Here is a 27,669-nt window from a genome sequence, read left to right on the forward strand (position 1 = left end):
AACAACAACAACAAATCTTATATGGCAAATACCTTATAACAAAAGGTGAAGCGTTTTATTTTACATACGATGCAAAAAAAAACAATGGTATAGTAGCAGACCTTTTCAATTTCCAAACTATAACATAACCAAGGTAATTTAGAGAATTCATTGTGAAAGCTGTTCCCATATTGCAACAAGTAAGGCACAGTATTGTAAAAAAACATGTACATTAAATTGCCCTACGTTTGTCATATTTAAGTGTATTCGTCTTAAGAGGTTACTTTTAACATCTTCCAAAAAAAACAATTGGTTTACAGGAAAAACGCTTACGTTTTTTCATTTTATTTCATATTTAACGTGTACCTGCTTAAATCAAATTGTATTAATACACACTATATCCAAATTACTAATACCTTTGATAAAACTAATACTTATACTAATATACGCATGAAAATAACAATACTACTTATAATAAAAAGAGCAACTTAACAAATCGATAAGGACGATTTTTTTATCAATCAGTAGAAATCATCACATTTTCATTTTCTGTTTCTCTAAAATCTTGGTCGTTTATAAACATTAACTGTTAACACTTAGTTTGATGCCTTATTAACATAAATCTCTAACACATGTCGAATAAGTTACAAAAAACAGTGTGCAGTCATTTATAAAAAAAAATATTAATCCAGCTTATTCATATATCTTCAGTATTGAAGAAATAAATTATTGAATTGAACTAGGGAAGACAACATGTTTGTCGTGAATAATAACCATTTCTACAGATTTTCTTTAAATTCAATTTTACTTCTAGAATTAAACACATTATTGAACGAAAACGGATTCTAGACGGCTTTATAGTTGGATTCAAAATGTTGATATATTCAAAACCATTATATTAAAAAAATACACAAATGAAATAATAATAATAAAAACAAAACAAAAAAACAAGTTGGTCATACAAGTATATTACACTATTTAAACAACAAGATAGGGATCGTTATTTATCACTTGAAAATAAGTTTAATTGGACTATGTCATGCAAACCAAGACAGGTATTTCCTCATATGGAACATTTATTTATCGAATGTATATACTTCACGATGCACTCTTACTTCCAATTAAGATGAACCACAATGAAGACAATTGTTTAAAGATGCACTATTACCCCCACATAAGATTTAACACATTTAACACATTGTTTAAATATACCAAAAAGGATGAACAAATGTCGAAAACAATAGTTCTTATGAAGCATACCGAGTTTAATTTAAAAGAAATGTGCAGAAAACACGGTATTGCTACCTTATGAGACCATAGTAGATCGCGGTAAATAGTTAAGCATTCACCAGTCATTAAATATTTTTGCACTTTCTGCTACTAAATACATGGTTATAATATTGTTTATAGTAATTAATATTTTCCATTATTTAGTAAGTACTTGAGGGTGTATCACTCAAAATGTATGTATGTTTTTACATATGTATGTATTGATTTTGAATAAGAGTGTCACTTTAAATTTACCGAAAAGGTTGAATAAATATAGAAAACAATGGTTCTTATGAAAGATACATGTGTTTAATTTAAAGGAAAGGTGCAGAAACACGGTATTTCTACGTTATGAGACGATAGTTGATCATTGTAAATTTCTGCGGACCCGTGAGACATTTAATATTTGTGCGTTTTCAGCTATAAATTCACAGGTTACAATCTTGTTATCAGTTAATAATATTTTCCATGAATACATTATTTAGTAAGCAAATAAAGCTTAATCACTCAAAATTTATGTTTGTTATACATGTGTATGTATTGATTTTAAATACGAGTGTCACTTTTAACAGATTATTTGGTTGATTAAGGTAAATATGACAAGGATCAATACATTGAAGAATACAATGCAAAAGCTCACAATATCAAACAAATAAAACATTACAATAAATGGTATATAGTATAATAAAAAGTTTTACATTCTACTAACAATATAGAATTCTAATTATTTGCAAAACGTTATTAAAGAATGCAATCTTGATAAACGTAATGAAAAGGAGAAACAGTTATATCTGGTCACAAGAAGTATTTTAGTAAATATGAGGGTACTTCGAAAAGTTCTTATATATATAATCAATATATATATAATCAAATAAAAAAGTAACATCACATGGGTACACTGATTTATGATACAAAAATCATTTAAAACGCGTAATAATTAATGTAACTATGTATATTTTGATTGATTGTGTGTGTGTGTATTCTATATTTCTGTTTTATATTTGTGTTATGTGACGATGAGCTGCCATTTTACCCTTCACTTTTACTGTTACATATTTCTCCAGTCTTTCTTCCCGCAATATCATTATTTTGTGGAAGGAGTATTGAGAAAGTAATTTAATTAGTAGTATATCTCATACACACTAGTCACTATTTTAAATGTTCAATGAGGTAAGAATGTCCTTTATTTTAGAATTCAAATTGCATTGTCAATTCGATTAAAACCCGTCTTTGAAGTATTGTCCGATATTTACGGAGTTTTATTCATGATAAAAGGAAAAAAAGCAAGATGTTTAAAGCTGTTCAATTAAGTACAAGAAAATAGTTGATGCATAGCATCACGTCGGCACAATGAAATTAGAAGAAAAACGTGCATGCAGATAACCAAAATAGTTATTATTTCAATGATAAGATCTTGTTTATGTTGGTAGCGTAGAAAATGCAGTTTCCTGTTACTTGGCAATTACCAAGCTCCCAAAAATAAGGAGGTATTGTTATTTCCGAACAAAACACGAATGAAAAATAGTGATTGAATTTCAATTATTTAGACTAGATTTTGGTTGTGGAAACCTTTAGTTTAATATGTCATGGTCTCAAGAACGTGCTTTCGGTGCGGACATCTATTATAAGAAATGAATTAAACATAAAATGCTTCAGCACCTTTAACATATACCAAGCGTAGGTTAAACGGGCGGTTTAAGATATTTGTTTGAAGGTATTTGTATAAAAGGCAATTTTTTTATTGGGGGGGGGGGGGGGGGGCTAAAACAAAGGGATTTTGTGTTTTTGTTGTGGTTTGCATATTAACCATAAGACATACACTTTTAAAGAACACTCGTAGCACTATTGATTAATAAAAAGCCCAACCTAAAATTTTATTTTATATTTCTATAAATGAAACATCTGATCATAACGTTCGATCTTCAGATGTACAAAAAAACATTAGCACGGTAAGACAGAGACATGACATTTGCTACGTATTTGCCTGTTGTTACTGGTAACATGTAAACATATTGTATTTTTAGTGATGGCGTAGGGAAATGTTTCTGGAGGACAGCAATGTCACCAAGACTATCACACATTGTTTTGTTTTTGTCGAAATACAGAGCTAAAACAATTAAACGACCAAACTATGTATTGTGGCGATCAATTAAACCTAATCATGACCAACATAGAGACGTTAAATTACAATACCCTGATACCGCTAATTAGATACAGGGACACAAAACGAGAAGATCACGACATGCCCATAACCAAAAGGACAACAGTATAATACTGCAATCGAAACTACAGTGACGATGCGACAATGTTTGTTTTGCTGTAAATTACAAATAATCCTCGTTTGTCTGACAATGCAGACGCGCATGAAGTCACGGTTGAGTGCATTTCTATTCTTTCCTATTTAACATTTCTGCTTGGAATGCCTGAAAAAAAAAAACAATATCAACACATTTACTCTACTACTAGTTTCACTTGTAATAAAAAATAGCTAATAAATAAAAAAACACAGAAAAAACAACAACAACAAACGAACAAAATATCTGAAAGAGTAACAAAATCAACAGGTTCTAGTCATTCTAAATTCCCATAAAGCTATATGGATATTAAATGTAGGTCACAAATACATTGCATAAAGGTCATATAATTCGTTAACCTCGATTTATGTATCACCTGAAAAGTAGTTTTATCGCCTGGTAATATCACAAACGATACCACGTTGAGAACAGGCTCTGGGTTTTCACGAGCGAACCTTTCAACGGCAGCGAACATCACACGAGCAACTACATGTTTAGGAAACCCTTGGTTACCAGTACCGATCGCAGGAAAAGCTATCGATTTGTAACTCAGGTTCGCTCTCTCAAGACATTGGGTCATAAGCATTGTCAAGGTCTGAAATATTCAATCCACATATCATCAAAACAGTGGAATGTCACTGGTAAGTAAGTCAAATTAAAGTGACACGCTTATTCAAAATCAATACATACACATGTATAACAAACATAATTTTTGAGTGATATATCTTTAACTACTTAATAATTAATGCATGTATGGAAAATATTAATGACTGATAACAAGTTTGTAACCATGTAATAGTCACGTGATCTAGGCGCGAACACTCGAATTTTGAATGTGGAAATAATTTTGGAATTAATTAAGAATAAAAGCTTTATAAAATTAGTTGAATGGTGGATTTAATGTAGTTTAGTGGTTGGAACACATTCACAATGAAATATAATGACTAAATCGAAAAATAAGAAGAGGAAAGATAGAAATAGTAGTGACAATGAAACCAACAGTCGGAAAATATGTAAACAAAGAGGCCCGTCCGGGGGCTCGGATTACAGTGAACTTCCAGTAAGTGAAGTACTTAGCAGGACTAATTCTGTATTATATGCGGAGGATAACTTGGACAGTAGTGTTTTTGTGCAAACTGCAAGTGAGGAACCCTTTACCATGGCGGAAAACAACCCAGAACCTACCAACCGGGATCTAATGAACTTATTAACATCTATGAGTGGTAGGCTACAAACTGTTGAGAAAAAGTTGGGGGCCATTGAATCGATCGAGAAAAGGATGGTTAATTTTGAGAAGGAAGTTACAAAACTTTGGCTAGCCCTTGATGATCGGGTGAAGAAGGTGGACGAGCGGGTGACCCGTCTGGAGGACGAAGTGGACGGGGCGGACATACACGCGGCGGAAGTGGCGGAGAGGATGCAGCGACTCGAGAAGGAGAGAAACACCCTACGTGACGACGTTTCATATCTACAGTCACAATCTATGAGAAATAACTTAGTGTTCACTGGGGTGCCCGAGGATAACACCAGCGGGAGTGAGACGGCGGAAGCCACGGAGAGGAAGCTACGCCAACATCTACAGGACGCCTTCAAGATCGCCCTCGAGATGGCCGAGAGCATCCGGTTTGAGCGGGTGCATCGGTCACCAGGCGCGCCGGTGACGGGGAAGATCAGGAACATTGTGGCCAAGTTCACTTTTTCAAGGACAGAGAAATGGTTAGGAAATCGTGGAAACAGCTGGATGGGACCGTGTTTCGTGTTTTCGAACAGTTTCCGCCGGATGTAATTCAGAAGAGGAGAGTACTAGTTCCGAAGATGAAGGAGGCGAGGCGGCAGGGGAAGCGCGCGTACCTGGCCTACGACACCCTCTACGTCGACGGAACCGCAGTACGTGCGTAGGGTCACGAAGGCAGTGAGGTTTCGGTTTTATCATGGAACGTACATGGACTAACTGATTGTAAAAAGAGTTCTTCTGATTTTATTGATATTATTAGTTCACATGATATTTGTATTTTATATGAAACATGGACAAACTCATCTAGTAACATTGATCTAAATGGTTATATTTCAAAACATTATTATAGAAAATTTCAACATCGAAACGCTCGTAGAAGCAGCGGTGATGTTTTAGTTTATTTTAAGGAGCATTTAGAAAACGGTATTCAAATTGTCAGAAACCATTATGATTCTATTATTTGGCTAAAACTAGACCATAATTTCTTTCATACTGAAGAAGATGTGTATATATGTGCAAGCTTTATTTGGGGAGCTGACTCTCCTGTATATAATACTATAAATGTTGATCTATTCGATATTCTAGAAAATGATATAACATATTTTTTCTGAAATTGGCAAGGTATATATTGCTGGCGATTTAAATAGCAGGTTGGTAATAAATGTGATTTTATTGTACATGATAATGTAAACACTGTATATGATGATATTGATTATGTTCCAGACTACACCTCTCTTAGGTTATAAATGTTTGTAAATATATGAAAGAGGTATTTGTTATTAGAAATACATTAATTAACATCGTGACTTAACTTTATGTTTTTTTTCCTGACTGCCTATGTTAAAAATTGATCTATATACTATTTATTACTCATACATATTAGGTTTGATTGAATGAATTTATTTAATTAGTTCTTTTGATCTATGGTCTATTTATTATTCATAAATATTAGTTCTACTGTTTGAAGTCATGGAAATTATTTCTTTTGAAAACTATAATGTTTAGACACGTGGCATTGATTTGTATATACTATTATGTATTAAGACGATATACTATTGTATAAGTCTAATAAACTGTCTGTTCTGTTCTGTTCATGTATTTAATAGCTGAAAACGCAAAAAATATTAAATGATTGATAGTGATAAAAGATTTACTGTGATGAACTATCGCCTCATAAGGTAGAAATACCGTGTTTTCTGCACCTTTCAAATTAACCTCTGGATCCTTTACAAGAACTATTATTTCCGATATGTTTTCATCCTTTTTGATATATTAAAAGAATTGTATTGATTGTGGAAAATCTTATTTGGGAGTAAGACTGCATCTTTAATGAATCAATTATACATGTTTACATTTATTTTGTTAGTACTAGATTACCTCTTCGGGTCTGTATTCCGATTCCGTATTATACTTGATCACAGAGCCATGATAAACTTTCTTGCATTTCAAACGATATCCAGACGTCTCTGCAAATTCAAGCACTTCAATTCCGCCCGGATATTTTCTTCGTATTTCATCCTCTATTGCAGGTCCAGCCTCTTTGCTAATGCTGGCTGAAACCCCACCTCCAGATTTTAACTGTAGGTTCGGTGAGGTAGAATTCACCAGAACGTCAGCCTTGAACATTAAATACATTTCACTGTATAATATACATATATAAGTATTAACTGTTCTTAAATTTATTGTTTCAACTGCAGTGACAATAATCAAATTCGATAAAACTCGATATTCAATAAAAAGAATAAAAGAGTTAAATATAAAATTGTGTAGAGTTATTTTTGATATCACTGTGCTAAATGCATCTGCTCTGAAACAAATAAAGTTAATATGACTTCCTTACTTCAAATTTTGCCAGTTCTTCCGTTACAAGATTAATCGTTATGCCTCCGATTTGTGTAGAAGAACATACTTTTGAACGTCTTTGTCGTGCTGAAACAAAAGAGGCTGATCAGTCACGGGAGTTTTCTGTTTTTGGTGCAACTTCTCTTACCATGATCTCTATTGTGAATTAAGTGCCAACGTTTTTATGACAATTATATAAAATATATGAATAGAATACACTAAAATAACCATTCTTATTTATTAGTTAAGCCAACTTTTTCACCACATTTAACGTCAATATATTTTGGTATCGGGGTAGAGTGGGCGCACTTAAAGTTGGGCCACCGAAGTAACCGCGTCTATATCGTTAAATACTTGATCTGGTAAAACATTTGCACGGTTCAGAACAAGAACTAGTTTGCCTATTAAAGGAATCAAGGATATGATATTGAACGTCTTTCAAAATTCCGATCGCTATTGCAATGTATACATGTATATGATGATGGCGTAAACACTTATATATCAATTTTGTAACTATTGTAACATATCTGCAGGTCTTTCGATTCTGGTTGGAGAATCAATCATCGTAGTGCGCTTTTCTCTCGATGGGTGTGTATGACGGGTTGGTTCTAGAATATCGCCGTGTGTCATCTCTGGGAACGAGTGCTCTGTGCACAGATAATTTATTTTAAAAAAAGCATTATGACACAATACACTGACATAATACATAGAATGACATACTACACATTGTAATACAATTGCATCACGGTATCCAAATTAACAATATTAATTATAATTATGTAGTGTATACTTACGAAACCGTTGTTGTCCAGTAGCTGCTGTTTCGACAATTCCTTCACTAAACTCCTTTTGCATAGCATTCGTAAAGTAGCCAACCGTTTCCTGGTTTGTGTCGCAGAAGTATAAATCTGTCAGCGGAGTTTCTTTGTTCTCCTGTAGATATTTCTTCGCTGCGCTGACTATTTCTTGTGTTGCGATTTTTTTTGGAAACCTTGCAAAAACATATGCAATATTGAAAATTGAGGCCGGCTCTTTATCGATAGGAATATTCTTAAATGGTTATGGTTAAACATTAGTTTATAAATTACTATTCGTGTTCAATAAAACATCAAATAAATGATTGACGAAAGGTTTAATATTTGCCCTGTATTATTTGCTATAAAGCAAGGAAATTCACGGAAACGATTCAAATCAGTTTAACCACTGAAAGGCTCTAGGGTTTAAAGAAAATAAGGCGACACAAATATTGTTCTCGTTGACTCATTCGCATTGTGTCCTGTTACCGCAGCTTACTTACCAACACGAATAATCTTTAATTTAAACGTTAGCTATACATTAGATCAACATGTCTCACGGAACATATCAAACAAATTAAAGTCTAGATACACTTTTATATATATATATATATATATATATATATATATATATATATATATATATATATATATATATTTACTTTCCTACACCACATCCAACCGCTGGGAATGCAATTTTCTTAAAAGTTTTCGAGGCGGTAATCAAAACGTTCGTCACAATTTCGCTAAGAATGCTTCTTTCATCCTCCGGTAGACCTTCCCACTGCGGGGTCACAATGTGGGCTATTTTCGCAGCTTTTAACTTTCCACCATTCGAGACAAATACATCAGTTGATGCCATCGGTCCCTCGAGGACACGAATTTTGCATTCCTCGACAACATCACGTCCTCCTAAGAAAACCAACAAAATTAGAAAATGGTCGTGAAAGCTTAACTTTTGAACATTTCTTCTAACTTCATGAAACACCCTTTTTACCGGACACATCAACAACCACATTATATCAGACGAATTGCAATTTTTACCACGATTTTCAATTTCTTTCCCAAGCAGTCCTAGCATCGTCAAGCGGGAATCGGAGGGGTTGACAATTACGTCTACCGATAACGTGGTAATGTCGCCATGATAGGCGTATATTCTTGTACTGTTGAACGTTGTGTGACAATATAAGGGGAGTCCAAAAGGTGGAACCTTCCGATTTAGGAGAAAGAAAACACATAAAATGCGATCATATGGACATTGTACAGGCACTTGTTTACAAAAAAAAGCATTGTTCTTTTTCTGTATGCTATTCTTAAAACATTCAAAACACAGCCTAATGAAAGACAAAGTAGTAATTTTTTAAATCATTAATATTTCAACTTGTTTCAATCATAGTTTTAAAATAAACTATAAACTTGCTGATGTTGATGTTATTTAATGTTAATGGTATCATACAGTGCTTGTCGAAGGCAAAAATAAGCTCTTTTCCTTGGCAGGTGGTGTTTGCTTTGGTAATACAGTGCCATCTTCACCTTTACCGATGCATTCGAAATACCGAGTCACCCTCAGTTGTTGCTTTCCCAACGTAAGTCCCTTTTTCAACACTATTTCAACACCTATGAATTGAAGATACAAAGAAGCTTCATGGTTTTTGTTTTAGTAAACGATGTGTATAGTTGAGTTACCATTGTTTCTCAAAGGAAAGAACCTTTTAAATATACAGAATTTACTTACTGTCATGATCTTTGAATGACACAGCGCAAACATTCGAATATTCTGCAATAGTGTCAATTTGCCCTTCAAGGCTAAACTGCTTGCTTTTCAAAATTCGCCGTACTCTCCATTCATTTGTGGATGCCACTAGGATTGTCTTCGTCATCGGTACACTCGAACATCGTAATTTCTTACCAGCCAATTTCCTTTCCTTACATTTGTCTTTCAAGCGATCAAAATCTACAGTAACAAGTACATTCGTTGAATTGATATCCGATTCCTGATTAGGCGAAGTAGATGGAATGGAAAACATAAAGGGGAAGAATCTGATCACACATTGAACAGAGTCCGACCAAACAATACAACTATATGGTTCCGGACATGATTTTGCGAAGATTTGACCTGATGACATATTTTCTGACCACATGTGACCTAGTTTAAACTAGTCAAAGATTTAATAAAGGTAAACAATCTGATAAAGTTTAATAAATATAGAACCAGATATATTGCCTCGTTGTTTATTCACAAGATTTGACCTAGTTTTGACCCCATGATTTGATTCAAGACAAAAAACTGACCTAGTGAACTAATTCTTTATCACTTGTGACCAAGTTTCAATTTTTCTAATATTTCATCTAGGGGCCTCTAGTGTGAACAAAAGATTTGATTTTTAATGGTGTTTGACCCCATGTGACCCATGTTTAGAAGCGGTCGATTTTATCAAGGGAAACATTCTGACCAAGTTTGAACATTATCCGTCTTATCCCTACCAAGATATAATTCCTGCAAGAGAAAAGAATGTGACATATGGCGGGAAGGACGGACGGAACGGAAGACAACGCCAAAACAATATCCCACCCGAAACCTTCGGTTTTGCGTGGGGGAGGGGGACAAAATCAAAATATGTTAAAAACATTCATTAATTGTCAACACATACAAAACCCGGATGCATCACTCCAAAAAGAAAACGAGACAAATGTTGATGTTAGGCATCAAAGACGCGCCTGAATAGGTTTTATTGAATATTAATATATACATCTATTGATGTTCATGAAACATTCTGATTAAGTTTCATGAATATTATACCAAACATAATACCTCTAGTGTGTTCCAGATTGGACCTAGTCACCTTGTTTTTGACCCCATGTGACCAACTTTTACAAGCGGTCGCTATTTCATCAAGGAGTACATTCTGACAAAGTTTGAATATAAAAATTCCGAATAAACACGGACATAGCCGAACTATGACGGTTTAATCAATTTCTATATCGTAGTTACTCGGTCGTCTCCGGCATGCGTAAATTATTTAGACTGGTACCTTGCATTATCACCGATAAAATTATTGGTGTCGGGTCGATTCGGCCGAGATATAATTTCGGCCTGATGCTTTTCGGCCTACTTTTATTCATTAATGTTTGATTTAAATCGTGTGAATTACGCCTTGAACTTTCATTTTATATCAGTTAAATTTAAATTGTGTTAATTTCGTTATTGCAACTTATATCTGTTAGTAAAATCGTATGAATTAAGCTTTGTACTTCCATGTTATATCACTTAAATTTAAAATAGTCAATTAATGTCGTGTTAAGGCACTTATATTTGTTATCAAATGCATAATTTAAACTATTATTCACAATATGCCCGTAAATTCTTACATGCTTATTTACTACCACAGCGTGTATATAAATCGTTTTTACAGAAAGTAAATTTCTAAAATAACGAACTCGTATGACCGGCGACCAGTCAATACAAAAACACAGAGTATAACTTTTTTTAATTTCCTGTTTTAAACATTTGGCTTATTCGTTTTATTTGACGTTTTGGAAGTTTTACACGCATCAAACGGTTATTGACGACAATTTTTTAGTAAAGTTGAATAAGAGTTGATATCATTAACAAATCTTTTTTTTTTCATAACAAAAATGTATCTGTATACACTTCTCCATTGACAATTGCAAACATGTATCCCTATAGACGCGGCCTCCAGGCCGCTTCTAATAACAAAACTACACAAGGCACGGCATGATAAAGTGAAATACATGTGATCAAATATAATATTTACCTATTTCTTGTTCCGTAGTGACCATCCCAATATCTTTGTGCTCACAATGCATCACGAGACTGCCCTTTACTACAACACACTTCCCGACAGTCTTAAGATATATGCCAAGACCATCTTCAAGATTCTTCAAGTTCGGCAAACATTTTATGAGCAGTTTGTCTTTGTAAACGCGCTGTGTTCGTGGAATATTGTGTAATGTTGTTGACAGCTTTGCATCTGCAACATCATGCCTTCTTTTGCGGGCAACCGCTTGAGCATCTAAAACAGAATGGATGTTGGTACACAGTACGTCTTTTCCGTTTACACTTAATTATTTCTGGCATTAACACCAACATGACCTAATTTTATGTTCAGAAATACAAACAGTCGTTAGATGAAACTGGTTACCAATCATTGTCAATGTCCTTTTCGGATTTAATTAGTTTTTCAAGACAAATATCAAGCTATCATACCATCTACTCTTTTAAATCTTATATAGATGACGTCCTCATTTTCACTATCGCTTTCAACATCATGAACATCGCCTCCGCCCGACTGGTCTTTGTCCTCAAAGTATAGCATTATTATATCTCGACTTTCAGCACTTTTAACACCGACAACTTTAACAACATTTCCACAAAATAACTCCTCCTCAACTTCTTCCGGGTCGTTTTTCAGTGTGTATTTAAACCGAGAAACAGTCACGAATCTTCCGTTTATGTTGTGTTTCCTCTTCGAAACGACATTGCCTACGTCTGTAATACACAATAAAAATATGTACATCATTCGGAATATTACATTTTATTATATACCCATCATTAATCCACACGCAATACATATCGCAGAATACGGTAGTCCGTATTCCACTCCAGTGCAATACGGCCGTATTCCACTCTTGTGACGTCACGTCATAACAAGTATCGTTGCGCGATGTTAAAATGACGTCATAAAACAAAATAGTGCGTCGTTAAAATGGCATTTATTATGAAAACATGTGGCTTTTAAGTGATCTAACCAGTAATGTATATAATAAAAGAGTTATTAGTACTGCGTTTTGATCCGGAATGTCGTTTTCGACTCTCGTGGATATTTGCAGATTTTGATTTCACTCGCCTCGTGAAATCCGAATCTGCAAAAATCCACTCGAGTCGAATACAACCTCCCGGTTCAAAACGCAGAACTGATAACCCTATTTTATCCGAAACGATGAGAGTTGCATAGTGTATTAGAAGTCTTAGCGAAAAAGGCGCAAACATACCGTCCGGGTCATCCAAAGTCACGAAGAATTTATCCAGACCGGGATCATACCATGAGGTTTCCTCAGAAACGTAACAGTTAGTTTTTCCATCCAAATACACAACCAGATCGTTCAAAGTTGTCTCTGGGTCATCTCGGTCTTGTGTACCAAATTCAACCATGACGGTATGCATAGGCTCCGGAACAAACATTTCAACTTGCACTTGACCGTTGTCTATCAACACTGGGCGTTTTTGTAAAATCGCCATTGCCTCTGATATATATAAGAACGACAGTGAAAGCAATATGTGATAACCATATTAATATTACAAGTTAAGTGTGTTTCGATATGATAACTTGCGAACAACTTTTTCCATAATTCAAAACTACGATACAAGAAATTTTAAAATGTCTTAATTTTGAAATGTATGTGATTTTGTAGACGTACAGTATATTCTGTTTTTTTTTTTTTAACACGCATCTGTCCAATATAATATACAAAAATATATATATTTGGTAAAATAAAAAGAGTAAATTTTTGTTTTGATTTGTTTAAAACAATTTTATCATACTCATACCATTTGAATCTTTCAATTCAATCACAGCCACTTTGTTTTTTTCGTTTGTTTCTATTTTTTCAATAGAATAACTGTTCAGAGCAGTCTCTATTTTGATTTCATCAACATCCTCGTGTAACGCATAAGATATGATGATTTTATTCTTCAACTGCCTTCTGTCCATATCAGATGAGGTGAATATCTCGTTCAATGCAAGCTGTTTTTGCTCGTGTGTTCTCAATTCTACAAAACAGATATCAATACGAAACGATTCACCATTTTCGGTTAGCCCAATTGTGTCGAAAGTTGGTAGATCAAATAATCACTCTCGAGTCTGTTTCCTGGGTAGAAGCCAGCAGGCAATTTTATAAAATTGTTTATTTCTTTGGCATGGTTAAAGTAAGACAACAAGTATATTGATTGGTCAATATGTATCCGATAATAACTGATGACCAATCAAATGTGCAAACTAGCAAAAAAATAACCTGTGGATAACTTATCCATTTTTATACAATGGGCAACAATACTCGTGTTCATTTTGAGAGGCCATGAGAAAGAACCTCATGTGGTGATCGTACATACAACCTCTTTGTCGCGAGGTGGACACCAACACCACCTGACCATTCTCATAGTCTTTTTCTACTCCTTTAAACTTCGTATATCGAAAAGAAAATTACACAAACGTCGTAAGAATTACCATCGGTGTTTTCAAAGCATCCAGTTGCTGAATCTGTAGTCTCATTCATTGGCTCATCTAATTGCGCGTTTTCATCCAACCTAATCAGTTCTGCCTCGCTAACTATAATATATATACACAAAGACAGGCAATGCAAAGGTGTATGTTTTTAAACACAATAATCACAAATACATTTTATATTGATAATATCATTTTTCACCACTTACTGATATCGTCGATAGTTTTCTTTAATTCCGTTTCGTTTAATGTCACGTCCAGTTCGATATTCTTCCATCTATCTTCCTTTCGCATTTCCGTTTCGACAGGTTTCACAAAAGTTGTCAATTTTCCAGAGGCACAGTCTTCAAGAAGCGATACTAAGGCTTCAAGGGATGGACACTTGATCTCAAAAAGCACGCAAGCAAGTTTGACATCGACACATTCGTTGGTTCCTTGAAAACAAACAATTCATTAAAACTGCTGGCTTAGTGTCATAACTGATGCCTTGGTATTAAATGTATTAGTAAATTTGGGCCATCTTATCAAAACGATCGTAACTCAACATAAATCTTTATTCAATACTTCTTGAAATATGTGACAAAATATGCTCCAAAAGTGTTAGTAACGCTATTGCAATAATTTTAGGCTTGATTTTACCCAATCTCATTAAAATCAGATCCCCAATACTATGTGGATCTGAGGACTTCGCGTAAGGGGTCACCTCAGATTGACCTCTCCACTAGCCAATGAAATTACTCGTTACGCCGAAGGCAGACACCAAGACACCGTTTTCTCCCAACGTCATGGCCGAATTAAGCTGTGAGTATATGACAATTTTACAAAAAATAGCAAATTCGTATGCTCAGAATGGTGTCGTTTTGATGAAACTTTCAGGGTTTCTTCCGAAACTACTTTTCTCTCTGTATACCAAATGCCATTAAAAGGACACCATTTTAAGATGCTGCAATAGCCGTTTATTTACGAGGTAAACACCGGCATCCGTCACTTGTAGATGTAAACCGATTGCTACTGGATTAAGTTTATAATAAATATTCCTTTCCATCCTGTATTTTCTTTTAACTGTTTTTACGTGTCATTGATTACTGAAGTATTCCCGTAATTAACACTACCAAAAAACAAAATGGCGTCTTAGAAAATTGAACTTGTTTTTAGTAAAACAATTCTAATATGATCATAATCTTACGAACTATTGACATATTATAAACGATGCGGATACATAAGCGTGAGTAAAATATTAAATATGAATAGTTTCATACCATAATATTAACGGTTATTCTGATGTCCATGAAATTTTACGAACTGCCTGTTTGTCCAGTTGACTGACACTTTCATTTTCACCAAAAATTTTACATTATTTATTCATTTCGTATGTACAAATGTTATGACTCTGCTGCAGCATTAGATACTCTGTAAGGCCTGCTTGGAAAGAATTATTGGAATGAACAGTTTGATAAAAACACCGGATTATGAAACGTAAATACAAAATCGTATTGTGTGTGGGTAAGAACCAGCCGCCCGGTTAGCTCAGTTGTGTAGAGCGTCGTGCTAGCGTTCCGGCGGTCGTGGGTTCGAGCCTTACCCCGCCATACTTAACCTCGTAGGTTACTTTAATATTGTAAATTATTGTAGCTCATCATAGTTGATGTGTGAACCAGGCCCTGGTGAAGGCCAAGTGTTTATTTCGCCAATATATTGTAATAATAAATGTAAATGATAATAATTTATGACAGTCATAGATGGATACTATTGAATAAATGAGCTGAATTTTATTAATAACCATGTAATTTTATATTTTTACAGTTTAAATATGAGTCTTTGAGTTTTCTTCCCCAACCGGATATCCTACAATACAGATATCATAAAGGATTTGAAACGAGATGACCCCCATCCAGGATACATGTACAAGCAGAGTTTATTGGTATGTACTAGCAGTTGTAGATTAATTTAAAAATTCCTTAGATTGAAGCTTGTACACTGTCATTTCATAGAGTTTGAAACAAATATGATCTGAGCCATCTTCCCTGGTTGAGTTAACATTTGAGTATTTTAATAATGTTTAGATTATTTTAACAGTTGCTGTGATCACATGACTACAACGTGATCACAGAATGAGAGGGCGCTGCAAGCAGTGCCCTGATTGGCTGGCTACAGAAAAACTGTGGCTTACAACATACAGACCAGACAGAACAGACGTATATCTTAGCAGTTACTGTATCAGGTATCATGGATGGTAAGTGCTGCTTAACCTGTGTGTAACTGTTCATTATATTTGTACTTTAATAAATGCAATACAGTACTCTCCAAGTGTATTTAATCTTGTCCCATGGATGAATGTTACTGATGTACTTGTCCACAATAATACATTCTTAAAAATAGACCTACACTTATATTAAAACAAGTATTATAATTTCACTGCTTATTTAAAGAATACATTTTTATGTACATGTTCTTGTGTGCAGAATAAGTTACTAACTAATGTTACATTGACATGAAGTGAAATGAATGTGTGTGTTTTTTGGCAACTTATTGCTTTTAGTTGAACAATTCAGGAAGTCCAGCTGTCTGAAAGTCTGAGAAGAAGGTGTTCCTGTATTAACCATATCCATATGGTAATCCTTAGACACAAACAGAACAGGTGAATACATATTCATTTAAAATTTTCATCAAACTTTTTTTTTATTTTATTTAAGGAATAGAAAATAGGTAGATATAATACTACTTGAAGTTGATGATTAAAGCATCTTTGGATTCCATGTGTTTGCAATATTTGTGTAAAGATAAAAAAAAGCTTTTTTGTAAAAATTTGAATGATATTACATTTCAAGTCTGGAAATATACTTGTTAAGTATTATTCTTTCACTCTGTCAAAGAGGGAAATCAGTGAAGTAAATCATATTAGATGACTTTACATTTTTTATTACTTAGAATCCAAAACACAACATTGTTGTAGCTAAGCATTTATCAAGAATTTATTTATTCAACTATTCTTTCAATTCATTATTAAGGTACACTATGGACATAACGTAATGAAATGAAGTGAACGTCACGATATGATTTTAATGAAATTGGATTTTACCAAATTTAGTATTCACCAGATGCTGTTTGGTGTTTGTTCATAAAAGTAATTAACTTTAAATGTAACTCAATTTCAACAAAATAAAAAAAAATCGATGCCACAGTAAATAAGTCCCTCTAAAGGGCATTTGACAGTGCAAAAGTCGTTCGAAGGATCGAAACAAAAACTTGTGTTTTTTTTTGTCTTTAGTTTTGAGGTTCAATATTAAGCATGCATCATGCATATATCCGTTGTAACATGTGTAGCTGTCATTAGGAATTGAGCAAATTTTGCATTTGCATTTTTTTCAGGAAATGTGTTTATACAAAATGGATATGTTTGTGTTTTAAATTAGTCAGTTCTTCCCAATCAACAATGACTCGTCGGTAAGAAGTGATTGTAACTATTTTAAGAAAGAAATTTGCATATTTGAAATGAATTTAATCCACTATTTTTCATTATTTTATTGAATTTCTTTACTTTTTGAAAAGAAACATCAAAGCACTCAGGCGCATTTTAACCCCAACAGATAGTTATATTGCCGACATTCTCTTCTGAAAAAACTGAAAATGCTTTTCATCCAAAACCAATAAAATTGCTAACTCTCTTATTACCCCAAAACATGTCCCAAAGAATGTATGTTTTTTTCTTCCCCACCAACTTCTGGGCTGTTGAAAAAGCAACATATTAATTGCTCATAAAGATACAAACTAAGATAATAATTATTAGAAAGAAGAAGAAGAAGAAGAAGAAGAAGAAGAAGAAGAAGAAGAAGAAGAAGAGTAATATTAATAGGTGTAGGTCAATCAAGGACAATTACGCTTACATACTAGATATTGCGATATTATGGTGATATACCACGTGGCTTTAATGGGCGACAGATCGATGGCGTTGTATTTACTCACCCCAAATACGCGTCATCGCCTCATGTATTGCCTGTTGTATGCCTTCTTTCGAAGAATGGTCCGACCATGCACTTATGAAAAGAAGAGCCGCTTCCTTCACCTCTTCGGTCCTGCTGATTGTTATCATCGGGGCACTGGTAACTGCAGAAATTATTATAGCAAATTCCAACCATAATACTATCATCATATGGGATGTACAAGAAAATGTTTACATTACTCCCAAGTGTGTACACGTATAATGAAAGAATCACAAACATATTGTGTGCTGTAAATTTGCAGCATTTTGTGTTCGAATACAATGAACGGTCAAAACATAACATTTTTAATTGATTCCTGTTTTCCAAAGCGTTAACATTAATTGATTGTTTTTAACTCAATCAAGTTACAAATAAATATGAGCAGCTGTTGTTAATCAATTGTATGTGATGATTGGAAGAATTATTATAACAAAATTATATAATTATGCTAGATTAAATAAAAAAATAACCGACGTAAAATTATGTGTCGTTTTATGTGTACTTTTATATTATGACTATTTCTTGAATAACGTCATTCTATGTAGTAAATTTGCCGTGCAAAGTCTTAAAATATGACAGGAGTGTCTGTGTTGGTATTTTGAAAAAGATTTTAAAGCCGAAATGCCAATAAATACTTTAGGATTAAAAAGGTCAAAGACAATTGTTGCGGTAAATATGACTTTCAGATACCAACCAGGGACTGGAATCTTATTCCCAAGATCGCTCTGACAGATCCCAATCCTAACAACATTAAGCATAGTCTGAAGGGCTGTAAAAACAAAACATAAATATAAACACATCTCTGTATCAATATATCAACACACTGGTTTTGCCGTTGATTATCATTATTTATTTCATTGTACATTTCATTTTCTACATTTACAATTGAAATTTCACTTCCACATTCGTTTGATTTCATATTGTAATTGTGCAAATTGGTTAAACATGTATCAACAAGATTTCATTAGAACTGACGATTAAACGTCACTTCTACCTAATATTATATTGCTATGTATACACACTACTTACGGAAGACACAAAAGACGTTTTTTAGTAAAATAAAACAGCTACATATTTTGAAAACAACCAATTCTAATGGTATCTCAAAACACAAGCACTTGTATTATCCAAAAAAGGATTCGATATTGATTTAAGTTAAACTATAGTTGTGTTCTTAATGGAGTTAAAACATAAGTATAAACTATTCAATCTTACCTTCACCAAGTTTTAAAACTTCTGCCACTTTTACGTCAACTTGTGTCACTTTTTCGTCAACTTGTGTCACTTTTTCGTCAACTTGTGTCACTTTTTCGCCAACTTTAGCAACGTCTTCTTTAAGTTCAAGCAGAATGTCTGTTTGTTGCCTTTCATGGTTAAACCATTCGTCTAAACTTGTTTTGAAAGCTGTCAGCGAACCTAAAAGACACAATTTTTATGTTTTAAATTAAAACAAATAAAGCCATGTAACTGACTAATAGGCAATAACATTTGAACGTTAATTAAAAAAATCACCTATTGCATCCTTTTTGTATTTTCGCATCTCTTCCTTAATTCTTTCTCTTAAGCTGCTATTGTCGATGTAGTTCAGAATTTCTTTAATAGCTCCATGAACTCTGTCTCTCATTGTTTCATATTTAGCCGTCGATATGGATGGACGATTGGTATGACAAAGCGTATTCCTCACTTCTTTCATTTTATACAAGTGTTGAACAATGAAATCTCCTGACGACATTTGACAACATGTTGTTATGACAAATATTAGCAAAGGTAAATCCCACTCGTTCGGATTGAGATCGTTTTGATCTTTTGGAAAGAGTTTCTCTAATATGCTTTTTTGTTTCATTATATGTTGTGTTTTTATTCGTTTGGTGATGCTATCCTCTTTGTCTTTAAGAAATTCATGCAGTGTCCATGGATCAGGCTTATAAGTTGATGGCGACAACGCATTCTTTCTATCAATGAGCAATTCAACAGCTACCGGAGTTCCACATTTCATCAGTAACAACAGAAGTCTGGTGAAATTCTCATCTTCATTCGTATAGCCTTCCATCTGTGAAAATGTATGAAATTAAAAGTATAGTGGAGTGTTCCATAAATTAATATATGCTCCATGACTTTAGTATCTGCACATTAATTGAAATAAATTCAAGATGATATATAATTTTAGGGAGTTATTTCCTATCTCTTGTCAACGTTAAAGAGCGTACATGATTAAATTGTCATCGATAGATGTTTTTTGTTGTTTTCTTATTATTGAAAAGCAAGTATTATTCATATTAGAACTTCAAGAAAACAATATGCACAACAAAGACTAATTCACCCTTAAAATTAAGCATGAAGTTACCTGCAAGTTTTTTAATTGACAATCTTATCCAACAGCGCACATAATCATACGTGAAAATTGTACCTAACCATATTCTAAAAAACTTGAAAATTTTAGCCAAATCAACATTTACATTCAATATGAATATGCATGAACGTTAAAGGGGCGGCTCCAGGATTTGATGTTACATGTAGATGGGGCATAACTTGGGCGAGTAATCTTTTGACTTGGCCCTCCCTCAGAACCAATTTATTTGGTTAAATGCGTTGCAATTGGCGGGGTGGGGGTGGTTAAGGATACTCCCCCAAGAACATTTAAACTGTTTATAGTCCGAAATGGTGCATTTTGGGCGTATCTTATTACTTTTTTCTCCCATATTGAAATAAAAAGTAAACTTTGACGATTTTAGAGGGGGTCCGACAGTGTTATTGTCTATTCATATCGTGATACCCAGGATATCCCGTGATAGGTAATTCCAAACAGATCGTTTTGTTGTAGCAGCAGAGATAGTAGAGCGAAGAGAAAGTATGAGATACAAGGGAGTAAGGGTAAATAACTCTCATTTTTATTTCGAAATGGTTCCGATGCCTTTTAAAGCTGCACTCTCACAGATTGAACATTTGACAACTTTTTATTTTTTGTCTTGGAACGACCCAATTTTTGCTAAAATCCATTGAAACTAGTTAAATAAGACTGCTGACAAAAAATTAGATCGCAGATGTGTATATTTCAGTTCAAAAATTGATGTTTTATGCATTTTTTTTAAACCGTTAGTAACGGTTTAGGCCATAAAACATTAATTTTCAAATGGAAATATGAAAACCTACGATCTGATTTTTTGTCAGCAACCTTATATCATTGGTTTGCAGATATTTACCCCCAAATATGCTCTTTCCAAGACAAAAAATAAAAAAAGCTGTAAAAATGGTAAATCTGTGAGTGTGCAGCTTTAACGTGTCTGATGTAAAGCAACACTTTTCTCAGTCTAATCAGTCGGGTCATCGACATTTCTGGGTCATATCGAGAAAAAAAAAGTTTATAATTCAAGAACGATACAGGCATTTGATTGAATATGCAGTAATATTTTCCTATCACTTGGCTATTCGGATGTTGTCAGTCATAATCACGAATCAGAATAAGCGAGAGCGCGAGTTTTATTTACATTGCGTAACGAGAACGGATGATTGTACTCATAATGTAAGGAATGCATGTATATATTGCATGTAATTGTATAGGTATTTACTATTGATTAAGAGTATTTAAGTTCATTCCCTTTGTTGAACTCGTTTTTTGACAATGTACTAGATAGTTTGATCTAGTTAGCCTATGCCATTTTAGGATACAGGGACTTTCTCAAAATTATGAACGTACATGTGTATTGCCAAAACAATTTTGCCCACGTTTAAGGAATATTTTAATGCTCATCATGATTCACCAATGTTAAATTTTGTTTATATTTCCAATGTAATTTATATTACATATTTAATATTGTCAAACAAAACATGCATATGACATACACAATTTTATTTTTAATTGTAATATAATTCTAAATTAAAATCGTATTGCTATAAACTAAATAATTAACCTTATGCCAGTGTAAATACTATTTTGTTAATTTCTTAAAATAGTATTTTCTGCATTATTTGGTAGGAAAATAGGTCCCAAGCGGAAACGCAGGGTGGCAGATGCACTTAGACTATGTCCAGCAGTGAAGCAGGCAAAAGTCATATCGAATGTCTGCGTGTGAGGAGATAAAAAACACACAATGTGACTAAGAAAAATCCCCAGAGGCTAAAACCTGTCATACAGCTATTCTTCAGAGAAGATCTTCTGAACCCATCTCTAGTATTAACTCTGGCTGGCGAAGGGGCTTTATTGGCTTGAAAAAAATGTATCTGAGAAGTATTTGATAAAGACCTTGTGAGTTTGGGAATTTTATTCAAGCACTTGTCAAACATGGACAACGAATTAACCCTTTAATGATGATATACCTTGGATTGGATGGTACACGTCTTTCATATCAAGATTTAAAAAATCACAAAAGACATGATTGACGGATGGTAAGATTTTTTTTAAATGACAAACCTTTAAGGATGAAACAGAGTTTAATGCGGGCAACAACAAGTCAATGTTATTGGACCTGCAAGAGATACCCAAGTTACCCATGCCACAGCTGTTAAACAAATACTATCTGGCATTTACTGTGGAAGTGCCTCTGGATGATGCTACATTTCTTTGGTTTTCCAGATCCGAAATCTACAGGCTATAATCCTCTCACAGTTTCTACAGAAGACAGTAATGTTGCATACACAAAAAGGAATGGATTGATGGATGCCCTAACTTTCTCATAATGTATTGACCATTTGTCAAGCATGCAGGAACAGGGTGGCCTGTTACACTTCTTATGGAAAGTGTCAGCAGTTATATACATTAAGTATTCTGAAGCTATATCAAAATGTATCGAACTCTACAGAATCGTCCCAAAGGTAACTCTGAAACCCTAGAGTGTGCCTTTGCACCATCTGTACGGTTGAACTATAAAGAGAGAGAGAGAGAGAGAGAGAGAGAGCGAGAGCGAGAGCGAGAGCGAGAGAGAGTAAATTAAGGGTTTGATGTCCATGAAAGCTGTATCTGCGTTGACGTGTAAAGAAAACTTTATAATAAGGCACCTTCGAAAACAACAGATGGTTCAGAGCAAACTGGATTCTCGGCTTAGAGGGTCTGACTATGATGGCCCCAACTGTACTTGACTGCCAAATGAACCAAATAATGTTTCAAATGGGAAAAGTACAACACAGACAGAGAGAACTAATTAAGAAATGGTTATTCTTGGAAACAGCAGTAGATACTACATACCCCTCCCCGCTGCTCTTAATTGTCCGCAGGTACAAACAGGCGATCAGACATCAGACGACACGATGATGAAAATGTCTTTGAAGTAATTATGATTGACAAAACTCTTGCTTAAAATAAAAAAGGGCAAAATATTGTGTGTTTTTATAAAAAAATAATCAAACAAAAAATCAAAACGTAAAACAATTGCCAAAGTGTGCACTAAGAAACAGAATGAATTGTGAAGCAAGTAGCAGTGACAAACAAGCAAAGATAAGGACTGTGCAAAATGTGTCTAATGAAATGGAAAGAGGACATGTATTTAGGTAAAGACAGTCTGTGGATACAATGCGACATATGTAACGGTTGGCTGCACTCTCACCGTATCATCAAGCCTGAAGATGTACCGTTCCAGTGCCCGATGCTACTAAGGGTAAGCTCCTTTAAACATATCGTCAATGGTAAATATTTGTTTCAAAAACACTAGTTTTTAATTGAAAACAACTTTATTTAGTGTTTATCTTTATTTTGCCCCCGTATCGAGGTGTATAGAAGTCATTTTATTAGTCGCTCCGTCAGCCAGTCCTTTATTATATCGTGTAAGTAACTTTAATAGCTCTAGTATTCATAACTTGATTAATTGGTTATCATTCCAAGAAGGCAACATTGGGGGCATTTTCACGTTCCTGTGACAGCTCTGTATGAATGATTTGTTTATCATTGATGTAGCACTGTGTATTTCTATTTTTCAGCTACTAAAAATCAGCAAAATAAGATCCACACTACAGAAATCATTTATTAATGGTTACCATGCATATATGTTTAGGCCATCGTTTATAAAACCTCCAACACTTTAACAAGGTAATATAGAATGTAAAGACATTAATAAAATATATGTGTGTTTGATTTGGATGCCATCTTTAGACCAGTTCCCACAGAATGTGCATGAAATGGTAACCGATACCAAACGTATTCTTAAATTAAGTTATATTACTTTAACCAGTGAGTGACCATGTGACTGCGGGAGGGGGCGGGGGGTCAGTGGGAGGATAAGTGCCCTCGGAGGGATTAATTAGGGATGTTAGAGGACGGGGTTAGGAGGCCATCGCAGGGATTTAGGAGGTTAGAAAATTCAGTGGATCAGGAGGCGCTCATAATGATTGAGGAGGGTCACACTGTTCCTGAAATGAAACCACGATGTTACTTAAGTATTGCCTGTCACGTGAGCTACATGATTAAGATAATAGATGTCTACGTCACAAATTATGCGGTACATAACCTAGTGTTTAGAGAAGTTGAACATAATTATCGATGCTCAAACATCGATGTTCCTGTGCAGGCATAATCAGAAATATTTTAATAAGCTATTTTATTTATCCAGTTATATAAATCTAAATAGGAAGTTTAAAATTGTAGTTGCAATAATGCAATTATAAGGTAATTGCTAGTGATATGTTATTATTTTGTTACCTGAGAGACAAACTGAAAGTGTTTATTTCACAGGCATCTGAATCATTGTTTGTCACTAAAATGTTGTTTAAAACCATTTTGGGTACATACAATGAGATAAACAACACATCTGAAGATATTTAGTGTCTTTGATATACAAAAAAGAAACAAGGTATGTAACTCAAACTTACCCGATTTCACGGTAGAGTCCAGTTTTATGCAAATTTCTCAACCAACATAAAAACAATCCATTTTTAAATAAGTGACATGGAAAGAAGGGTCAATTACCTTTAAAATGGTGTGCGATATGTTGGTATAACTATATTGTCTTTAGACAAACAAGCATAATTCAATGTCCAATTCTTGTGTTTTTCTTTAGTCGGAAAGAGTACAGCAAATTCAGATCGTCAATTTTCCCCGTGTAAACAGTACTAAAAACAGACCTATTGAAGTTATTTTATGCTTCAGTGTACAGATAAATTAATTCCATTCCTTTATATCACAATAAGACTAACACCACAGTTTAAAAAACAACCGTATCAGTCTTCAAATTAAATCCACTTTAAAATTTTGTTTGAGGCGGACATTTTCCTGACAGCTCTCAGATGTTTCTGATCAACCTCCAAAGAAGAGTATTTGACCCATTCAAGCTTGTGTGGCTCACATTCAAGCCGGTACAAAGATGTTAAATGTACATGTCAATGACATCATCTGGGCGCTTGTGGGTAAAATGGGCAGCTGCCTACGAAATTTAAAGAGGATTTAGTTTAAAGACTGATACAGTTGTTTCTAACATTGTGATGTTAGGGTTTTCGTGATATTATGGAATAGAATTAATTTATCTGTACACTGAAGCATAAAATAACTTCAATAAGTCTGTTTTTAGTACTGTTTACACGGGGAAAATTGACGATCTGAATTTGCTGTACTCTTTCCGACTAAAGAAAAACACAAGAATTGGACATTGAATTATGCTTGTTTGTCTAAAGACAATATACTTATACCAACATATCGCACACCATTTTAAAGGTAATTGACCCTTCTTTCCATGTCACTTATTTAAAAATGGATTGTTTTTATGTTGGTTGAGAAATTTGCATAAAACTGGACTCTACCGTGAAATCGGGTAAGTTTGAGTTACATACCTTGTTTCTTTTTTGTATATCAAAGACACTAAATATCTTCAGATGTGTTGTTTATCTCATTGTATGTACCCAGAATGGTTTTAAACAACATTTTAGTGACAAACAATGATTCAGATGCCTGTGGTTTATTTCAACAGCTTTTGTTTTGTTGAATGTAACAGTGTTTGAGATTACCCCTGCATTTCAGAACATGTTTATTTATCACATGACCCGGACGTGACGAGGTCAACAATTGTCAGCACCGACTTACAAATTTAACTAAGTAACATAATAGTTGCACAATTATAATATCATCGTCAAATTAAAGAATTTTTTATTTCAATTGATGTATGTTGTTTCTTTCTAATCTCCTTTTAAGAGACACACTTCGTTTATTTCGTTACTGGCCTCATATAGGGAGAGAGAGAGAGAGAGAGGAGGGGGGTCGTGAAAGCAGTTATATCATTTTTGGTAGGACGTAGTCAGGGATAGAACCTGCCCGAGATGAGGACGATCTACCATTCAGCTTGGGGCGTTTTTCATTTCTACTTTCGATTTCAGTGCTTTTATATCAACAATATTAATATTAATCAACAATGTTTAAGTTTGCATTTGTATTGTATAAATTTAAGATATGTATATGAAGATACACGCCATCAGTGATTTTTCTAGTTGTACATGTTATTTGTGGAAAGTATTGTTATGTACTTTCGATTTTAAATCTGTTCACAGATCACTTTAGTCGCTGTTATTATATTTTAATGCAAATGAAAGCATTATAAGACCATTCAAGAATTAATTAAGTAGCCAATTTAACGTTAAACACCTTCGCTGATCTCATCTAAAACATGTTTCAGTCAAAAATGGTAGCGTTAAGAATCTATGTTTAGACAATCACGTCCATTAACTTTCTTCCCGTTTCGCCTCAATTACGCTACGGTCACGTGTCTGGTTATGTACAACTATTAAACATAATATATTATTGGAACTTTATAAATACGGTTGCGGTATGCAATTCACGGTTTAAAATCATAGCCTTGTAGCATTCTAATTATCATTTAGTAAATCTATATTTATGTATACTGTTACTCTGAAAACGAAGCCATGCCCCTTATGTATCATAATATATTATATAATTCGTTACCCTTGTGCAATAATTTGCAATAACTGAATGTAGAATCACGGAAAGAAATCTCAATTTCAACAGGACCGTCGCTTGGTGAAACACATTTTCCTCTTGTGTCGATGTTGAATGTAGAAATAGTAGTCTAAGTTGGTTCCATATATTACTTGCAACATACAAACTGGATAATAACCTGTCAATGTGTTCTTTTACTTTGAAGGGGAATCTTGCGTCTGCGCTCCTGGTCAAATGCATAAGAAGCTTTAAGGTGACATCGTGCGCTAGGTATGTCTGGTTTGATATTCAGTTCTAGCTGATGAAAATAGGTTAACAGAATGCATTCGGATTACTTCGGCCATTTTCTCGGAATCAACCGGTCGAAAACAACCTCGGATGCATATTGACGGTTTGCGATGTCAGAAATCTTTACATTTAACTACGCACAAGTATAGATCGCTAATAACTTAAATTTAGATGTTAGTTTTATTGATTTTACTTTTGGGAATCTTAATTATATATGCAATTAAGAGCTTCGCTGGCAATCAATTTAAATTGAGTGATTCAAAATACACGTTAAAACCACCACAATTAATTAATACTTTTATTTACAAATTTACTAACTACTTCTACAGATGTAGCGGCATACATCCGATTTTGTTTTCGATAAAAAATGGCCGTTGCGT

At 34.1% G+C, this 27,669-nt stretch overlaps 1 protein-coding gene across 2 annotated transcripts; it reads right to left on the minus strand.

Moving 5' to 3' along the window:
* Positions 1-13: 13 nt before the first annotated feature.
* Positions 14-26,806, minus strand: LOC128231964 (uncharacterized). 2 transcript variants are annotated; one of them, XM_052945263.1, is made up of 21 exons: positions 26,690-26,806; positions 19,648-20,185; positions 19,351-19,551; positions 18,830-18,904; positions 18,119-18,259; positions 14,365-14,589; positions 14,159-14,260; positions 13,483-13,704; positions 12,927-13,178; positions 12,142-12,423; positions 11,690-11,947; positions 9,649-9,867; positions 9,370-9,530; positions 8,958-9,123; positions 8,576-8,825; positions 7,914-8,110; positions 7,647-7,766; positions 7,118-7,203; positions 6,655-6,894; positions 3,919-4,137; positions 14-3,671 (listed from the first exon to the last, which is right to left on the minus strand). In XM_052945263.1, exons 1-21 carry the CDS (start codon positions 26,702-26,704, stop codon positions 3,636-3,638), a joined length of 4,005 nt encoding a protein of 1,334 aa, XP_052801223.1. In that variant the 5' UTR covers positions 26,705-26,806; the 3' UTR covers positions 14-3,635. The 2 variants fall into 2 exon arrangements, with proteins under 2 accessions (XP_052801223.1, XP_052801224.1); XM_052945264.1 differs by lacking the exon at positions 26,690-26,806 and adding an exon at positions 23,673-23,730.
* Between the last annotated feature and the right edge of the window lie 863 nt (positions 26,807-27,669).

This window comes from Mya arenaria, chromosome 4 (genome assembly GCF_026914265.1).
Source record: "Mya arenaria isolate MELC-2E11 chromosome 4, ASM2691426v1".
NCBI classification, from domain to species: Eukaryota; Metazoa; Mollusca; class Bivalvia; order Myida; family Myidae; genus Mya; species Mya arenaria.

Coding starts and splice junctions, on each gene's coding strand:
- LOC128231964 (XM_052945263.1), bottom strand. Junction 13,705..14,158: donor ATGCTTTGAAAACACCGATG/GTAATTCTTACG, acceptor TCTGTTTTGTAG/AATTGAGAACACACGAGCAA. Junction 6,895..7,117: donor AAGAACTGGCAAAATTTGAA/GTAAGGAAGTCA, acceptor TTAATGTTCAAG/GCTGACGTTCTGGTGAATTC.